Below are 7,538 nucleotides of genomic sequence, written 5' to 3'. Positions count from 1 at the left end.
GCGAGCGTTGCCCGCCGTCGGCGGCGCCGGGGCCCGAGGGCGTTTCGAGGCGCCGCCGAGCCCCCTCCCCCCGCCGGTGCTTTACCGGCTCTTTTTCAGCGCTTCGGGGCCCTCGCCGGCCGCGAAGGACCTCTGGGCGGCGGGGAGGCGGCCTCGGGGTGCTTTCGCCGCGTGTGGTTTGAGGTAGCGGCTGGGTAGGCCCCGGCGGTGGCGGCGGGCTGGAGCCGGAGGCGCGGGAGGGAGCGCGCGTTGCGGCCGCTGCCTCCGCTCTGCTCCCGCCGGCCTCGCCCGCCTGCTCCCTCGCTTGCGGCAGCAGCTTCGCAGCCTGCTTAACTCATCGGACTTTCAGTCTTGTTTGCCTAATTCCTCTGGCTGCTTGTTTTTAGCGCCCCTCTTGTTTTCTAGAAGATAAGCTGGTGTTAGTCCACGAGTTGAGTCGTGAGTCCATTTTTTTCCCTTGAACCTGTTGAGCAGCTTTAGCCAAATGCCAGTAAGAGGTGCATGTTTCAAGTGCAATGAGTTTTTACTCGTTTCAGGTAGATCATTGGTTGGGCAGTGGAGAAAGAAAAAGAGAAGTTACTGGAGGAAATAAAGGGACTATTTAACCTCTTGCGAGCAGACGCTCCTTGCTTGCTTGTCGGTCTGTGTTGTCAGTATGCGACTAGGTCCAGCCAGTTCCATTTGTGCTGTCCCTCACCTGGGGAAATGTTCAAGGAATAATGGAAGAAGAGATTCAGGATGAGGGGCAGAAATCTGTAGGGCAAACCAAGAACTTTAAATTTCAAAAACTGTGAAACGGCTTTGTTGTCTAAAAAGTAAGTTTTCCTAGAGGATAGTTTTGTCATATAATTCTTACTAAGAACACAATGTTAGTTCTTCTGTCACCATGATTAAACATTAAAATCTATTTATTAAGTTGAAGCATCTCTGGAGTTCAGGTACTACTGTCTTACATCATCTGACAGTGTTGTGTAACTGTGAACAGTGCAGCCTTCATTTAAAATGCCAGAAAGGTTTGAGAAGATGCTATAAATCAGTTATTGTTTAGTTGCTAAGCTTGCTACAACTATTAAAATAAAAATTCAAAACTTATTTCTTTTAGGGATAGGAGAAAATTATTTTTTCTCATTAATGTGTGATTACTATATATATATGAAATAACTTTATGTTCATTGTTTTATTGGACTGTTTTTTGATAGTGTATTTTTTTCCTTGATATCAGTATCCTTCTAAAGAGCCAGCTCAATGTGACTGTATCTAGAATCTGAAATATCAGTCATGAGATATGTAGATGTTATTAGGTAGTTATTATCATGTGATTTTTATGGAAAAGGTGGAAAGGGTCTTTGTTTGATTTGCTCCCCAACTTTCCTCCTTTTCAGTGAACACCTGAATGAAAGATATTTAAGAAACTGTTTTCTTGACTTGCCCATTTTTACCATGAAAGAAAGAGCTTTTGGAAAAGATGCTTGTTTATCAGGATTACTTAGGAGCTCAGAAATTGTAGTTGAAAGTTCTAGTTCTTTTTATGAGAGAGAAAGAGAGAGAGAATGATTGTAATAACTCCTGGTGAATTATTTCAGCATATATTCACACTTCTGGAAAGTTTTTAAATTGAGTAAAGAAATCCTATTGACTTGACTGTTAAAAACTTCTAGTGTCTTTAATGTTGGAAAAACTAATCACTGTTTTTCCTAAAGGTTAGATGACCAAGTGTGTGAGTGGAATAGAAGCTGCAGCATTAGCTGTTGGGAATCCCTTACATTTAAGCATATGTCCTTCTAAAACTTTCAGGTTAAAATGAGTACTTCTGTGTTTCCTTAAAAGATATTTGTATGGGTCACTTGGGGGGCAATCGTAATACTGCACTTACTTCTATTTTTATTTGTAGCATCTGTTGGAATAAAGAACAGAACTTCTCAAATATCTTGTTAGTAAGAGAGACTCTCTGTATCCAGTATGCTCTGAATAGTCAGTATACTTGTTATATCCAATACATTTCTGTTAAAGAGATGTATAGTTGGGTCATTTGTAATATTAACTCTCCTTTTGAGTCAGCCGAATATTCAAGGTAATATTTCTTTAAATGTCTTTTACATGCTCTTTAAAAAGAAATATATCTTCCCCCCTCAGGATAACATTGCAATAAATTTTAAGCTTTAACCACAGTTTATAGAAAATATTTTGGGGAGATACTTGCTTCACCTTTCACCTTTTAAGGTGTCTTACATTCACAACTCGCTGTTTTGATTTCACTGTAAACTTATGGTGTCATAAATTCAGTTTTACTTGATCATCTTGTGCTTCAGTGAATTTGCTCATTGGCTGTGTACATTGAGGTAAACTTGTAAGATTAATTCTACTGCCTTTGTAGCCTTTTTTTTTTTTTTTAAGTCTTTAGGTATGGTCATTATGCTTTTGAAGAATTCTCCTAAGAGGTTAACTTTCTGCATTAAGGCTGTTCCTTTTAAGTATGTAGCAAATAGAAATCGGCCATTCATGGGCTTGATGACCGAACATAATTTTGGATGTGTGATACTTTGGTAGTCTCAAAAATACTTAGATTCTCTTTGTAGAATAAGATCTGTCTTATTCCTACCCAATTTCTGATACTACAACCGTGGTTTAAAGTGGTAATTGAAGTGGTAGTTTCCTTATTTAAAAAAAATAGTATTGCTATAAATATAACAGAGATTATTATGTGTTCTTTGAACTTCAGGTGCAGAGAAATGTCATGTCAAGCTCACTGGGATTAGTTAGGTCTTTTCTGTTTTACAGCTGGTTAAAGTCTATTTCATGCTGGAAAAGTATACCATGTAAACAAGGAGAAGTCTGTTGTAACTGATCCTCTGTAAATATACATACTGAATCATGTTATTCATGAAATATCATTTGTATAATATTTTACTTATGAGTAATTTGACACAAGCAATTCACTGAATGCTTCATTTCTAGAATCTGTAACTTTCCAGTGAGCCGTGGGGCTCCTTAGGAGCACTCAACGAAAGTACTGTCACTTAAAAAAAACTCGACATGCCAAAAATACAAGGGAAGTATGGTTCTACTATTTAAATTATGATATCTACTGGAGGTCTAAAATGTGCTTTTCATTTTTAAGGTGCCTCCTGATTTGAATCTAACAATGAAGTGCTATGAAAAAGTTTAGTTTGTTTTTTGCTGTTTCTTAGGATTAAGAAGCATTGACTACTTATAAACTCTCTCTGCATGTTTTTTTCCACTTCCTTTGGATAGAAAAGAGGGGATGCTGGGTCCCGCATGTGGTTTTAATGTTTTTCTTGGTTTTTATGTAGTTCTGCAAAGCTATCCTAGCACTGGACAGATTATTCATTTGTTCTAAGGGTGCACTGTTGCTGACTTTCTTCATTATAATAACTTGCTATAGACAAGAGCCTTTCCTATACAAGCATATGTAAATGCTTGGGAAGAGAGGCACTGGGATCCTGTGTCCTGACTGAAGGAGCTGTTGCAGTATATTCTCATTTTCTTTTGGCAAAATAAGCAAGGGAGAAAGATTTTAAAGCTCTCTTAACTGCAGGAAAAGTTTTAGTGACCTCAGGAAAATCCCTGGGACAAAGCATGTGATGATAGAGAAAATACTGATCAAGTATGATCCTACAAGGCATCATAAATACACAGAGGGTGGGAGAAGTCTCTGAAGTCCTAACTCTGGAAAGTAAGCATGCTATATTTTTGAGGGACACCTTGGCATACTGATCCGGTAAGAATGTATTTCCAAACTTAAATGCCTGTCGCACTGAAGACTTCTTTTTGAAGTTGCCAAAGTACAGTTCTGCTTACGAATTCTAAAAAAGTTTGCAGTATGAAATATGCCCACTCCATCATGGTATGATTTCTTGGCTGTAAAGTACCTGCCGTGCAATCGTTTTCATTTATAACTGAAGTATTGCAAGAGAAGTTAGTGTCTTGTGTTTAATATTAAATGTTTTTCATCCCTTTCTCAGAGTCTACAAAAGTGGAGGTGCTTCAGAAAAATATTTCTTCTAGAAGTGAGAATGAAACACTTCAAAATGTGACAGACCGCTTGCACAGTATAACGCCAACAAGAAAAGAGGTGTCCCCAACAACAACTAAAATCACTTCTGTGACTGCGGTAAAACCATCTACAGCAAAAGGTGATTCTCTGCTCAGTGTTCTCTCTCATGCGGTGACTGTTAGTCCTGTATCTCAAATGGATGTTGATGCTTCTGAAGACACTAAAATTGAGGAAGAGGATCTTCTAACAGATTTGAAAGACACGCTAAATAGTTCACCACCCATAATAAAAGAAACTATGGAGTCAGATGGAGATGACTATGGTCCTTATGAAATGACATCGAATTCCAGATATAGCCTAGACCTTCTAGACATGCCAGAAGACGAGGACTCTGACACCATTAGTAATTATAATGAGGAGGTTAAGTCCCATGAAGAAAAGATAAAAGATGCTGCTATCACAGGTTTGGAAGAAGACAGCCATTTCTTTTTTCATCTGGTTATAGTTGCCTTCTTAGTAGCTGTTGTTTATATCACCTATCACAACAAGAGGAAGGTAGGTATACTGTTAAAAGTTAAGAGAGATTGCTTTGGTAGTTAAAATAAAATTGCTTGGACATTGTAAACGTGGTTATAAGAGGAACATAGCTTTTTGGAGAATGAAACCTACTTTGACTACTTACAAAACATTTTGTTATGATCATTAATGTAATTTTTATCTGTACAATGAAAAGGAATTTGAATCAAACATTTTAGATTGGAAAATTAAATGATCAGCAAACAATCAGTTCAGTAATATACACTGACAGTGTATGATATGACTTCTAGAAATAGGACCTGAGTGAAGTCATGTGAGGGTGATTAACTTATTTTGGTTCTGCCCAGGACTGTAAACAGCAAATTAAGAAAGGTTTAATCTCAAATGATGGGAGAATGTTCTTGATATAAGTATGATAATACTTGTAAGATATACTCACTTTTAGGTGATCTTTATACTCTAGGTATTCCTGGGGCTTAACTATGAATTTGTAGGAAATGGTTAGCACTTTGTTTCCGGTTTTACACAGACAGGCCCCAGCTTATTAGTGATTTCAGGTAAATGTTTATTCACTATGAATATGTATCTCAAAAGTTGCCTGATTAGTGTTTTTTTCAAAATATATTGCTACAACAGTAATATGCATAAACAAATTAGCAATTAAATCTTAGGTTAGTTCTTAGATCTGAGAAGCTTCATTATTTCTCTGTATCCTTGTAGAGAACACTGGTCCAGGATTCTGGGGAGTCTGGGAGGAACACAGCTAAAATAATACTTCTGCTTTACAGTACAATAACATGTCTAAAATGTGTGTTGCTAAGTGTTTATAGGATAAAATGTTCTAGAGTGCCTGTGTTACTTTTAAGAATTTAACTTTGAGGGAAGTTTGAATAAATGATAAAAATCTTCCCCTGCCTTTCCTACATAAGTGAAATAATGTTTGTAACATCCTCTGGGTAATGGAAAAGTGATACGTTGCTGTTACTCTTCAGCACTTAGAAATAATTCTGTGAGCAGAAAATACACTAGTGCTGTAAGTGCATAGGATAGTGGCATGTATGTATGTGAGACAACAGTCAAACTGGCTTAAGTCCTTCTCCTCCTTTTTTCCTCTCCCTGTGCCTGCTTATATTATCCTGTTTACCCTTTTGCCAGTACAGCTGTATCGTGCTGTAAACTGGATTCCTAATACGACATGGGTAAGAAACAATGCTAAATAAGGTGAAGATAATAGACATTCTTAAATCTGATCACTTCAGTGCTTGATTTATCACGTAGCCTCTGTAAGTGCTCTACTGCTGTTGCTGAAGGGGGTACTTGAGTTATAATGCAGAAACAGTATATCAAATTGCACCGATGCTGCTTCTCTTGCCTTTGTTTCACCACCAGTAATACAAGTAACTTCAACAATAGTGAAATGCCAGAATAGGTAAGATGAATAAACTAACAATTGTCACCAAGCTGGGCATAATCTTAATAGCCTGTACATGCAGTACATTTGAAGCTACATACATATCCATACTAAAAGAACTATGGGTGGGATGCTGTGTTTTTGCCAAAACTGCAATTGAGGTTGCCAGTAAATGACTTGATGACAAGGGCAATATGGAAATGGCTGACTGTTAGTGCCATGTTTTATAGTAACAGTAATGCCGTTGCCCAGATCACTGGATGGAACTGTGGTTATGCATACAACTGTTAAGCTGGCTATCAAAGCCAAAGTATTTCTTCACATCCTTATACAAGTTGGCTATGTTTTCTTGCAGATCTTCTTGTTGGTCCAGAGCCGAAGATGGCGGGATGGCCTATGCTCTAGAACAGTGGAATATCATCGTTTAGATCAAAATGTTAATGAAGCAATGCCTTCCCTGAAGATAACCAATGATTATGTATTTTGAAAGCACTGTGATTTGAGTTTGCTGAACTTTTCAGTCTTTGCCTGCCTGGTCATGTAATGATATTCAGGTATTCTCAATATGCCGCTTGTACTGAAATGAGGGATACCTTCTCTGACCTGGATATTTTTGAGATTAAATCTTACGCAAGATCAAGGGCATAATACATCTGTTTGCTACTTTGGTCAGGTTTTAAATCATCTGTACAGATACAGGGTTTAATAATTAGTGCCCTTTCCATTTGTTAAGCATCTTCCCTTCTGTCTGGAGCAGTCTTAATAGTGGTAATGCAAAAAATAAGCCTAAAATATTTTAGGTCTAATAAATTAACGTTTGGCATCGCTGAATCAAATTAATGATCTCTTTGCTAATCACTTACATGGCTCATAAATCCTACTGTATTACAATTTGAAAAATAATTAGTTTTTTTTCCATGCTTAAATCCTGGTGCTGCAAAACTTTCATAATGTTTTTTTTTTTTGTTCTTTTTTTCTCCTTGCCTAGCTTGATCCTGTCTTAGGAAGAATAGCTAGCATGACAGCTTCATAATTTCTACATGTGTTCATGCAGTAAATCATTTAAAAATAATTATGTTTAAAACACTTTATTTCAGAAGTTATACACTGTATATTTCTTTAGAATGTTCAAGATTTATGAGAAGGTATTGCAGCTTCTTGACTGTCTACTTTTTTCTCTAATTATATTTTACTAAAATTATATCATAAGGCTTATTTTCCATTCAGTAATTATAAAGATAATGAAAGTCATAAATATAGATAGTTGACAGGCTTTCAGTACATCAAAGCTTTCCCTTTAATTTTAAGACAGTTGGGACACACAGTTATATGGTTTGGTACATTATGAATAGGAGAGGCCTAAGAATGTAAGAACAATATATTTTGTTATTATTCTGACCCAGGTAACAGGCAGATGAAAGTAATGGTGTGGGGGGCTGCCAATCTATGGATAGCACACTCTCATTTTGGACAAATATTTACGCATTACTGTAAAGCAAGTTACTGGTACATTAGTTCTGTTTTTTTTGCCTTGTCTTTTGTACTTTCATTATTTATGTTTTCATGAGTTGTAAA

At 37.1% G+C, this 7,538-nt stretch overlaps 1 protein-coding gene across 2 annotated transcripts; it reads left to right on the top strand.

Annotated features, from left to right (window-relative positions):
- Positions 1-1,164: 1,164 nt before the first annotated feature.
- On the top strand, positions 1,165-6,688 carry CUNH5orf15 (chromosome unknown C5orf15 homolog). 2 transcript variants are annotated; one of them, XM_026063365.1, is made up of 3 exons: positions 1,915-3,049; positions 3,984-4,570; positions 6,319-6,688. In XM_026063365.1, the coding sequence occupies exons 1-3, from the start codon at positions 3,034-3,036 to the stop codon at positions 6,448-6,450; spliced, it is 735 nt and encodes a 244-aa protein (XP_025919150.1). In that variant the 5' UTR covers positions 1,915-3,033; the 3' UTR covers positions 6,451-6,688. The 2 variants fall into 2 exon arrangements, with proteins under 2 accessions (XP_025919149.1, XP_025919150.1); XM_026063364.1 differs by having other exon boundaries at positions 1,165-4,570.
- Positions 6,689-7,538: the final 850 nt, after the last annotated feature.

This window comes from Apteryx rowi, unplaced genomic scaffold (assembly GCF_003343035.1).
Source record: "Apteryx rowi isolate R43461 unplaced genomic scaffold, aptRow1 scaffold_2, whole genome shotgun sequence".
NCBI lineage: Eukaryota > Metazoa > Chordata > Aves > Apterygiformes > Apterygidae > Apteryx > Apteryx rowi.
Note: the sequence above shows the minus strand (reverse complement) of the source record. Positions and strands in the feature narration are given on the sequence as shown.

What these genes read in the sequence shown, in the direction of transcription:
- CUNH5orf15 (XM_026063364.1), top strand. Translation starts at nt 3,962, where the DNA reads ATGTTTTTCATCCCTTTCTCAGAGTCTACAAAAGTGGAGGTGCTTCAG. An exon ending in CCTATCACAACAAGAGGAAG is followed by an intron (nt 4,571 to 6,318) that starts GTAGGTATACTG and finishes GTTTTCTTGCAG; the next exon opens with ATCTTCTTGTTGGTCCAGAG.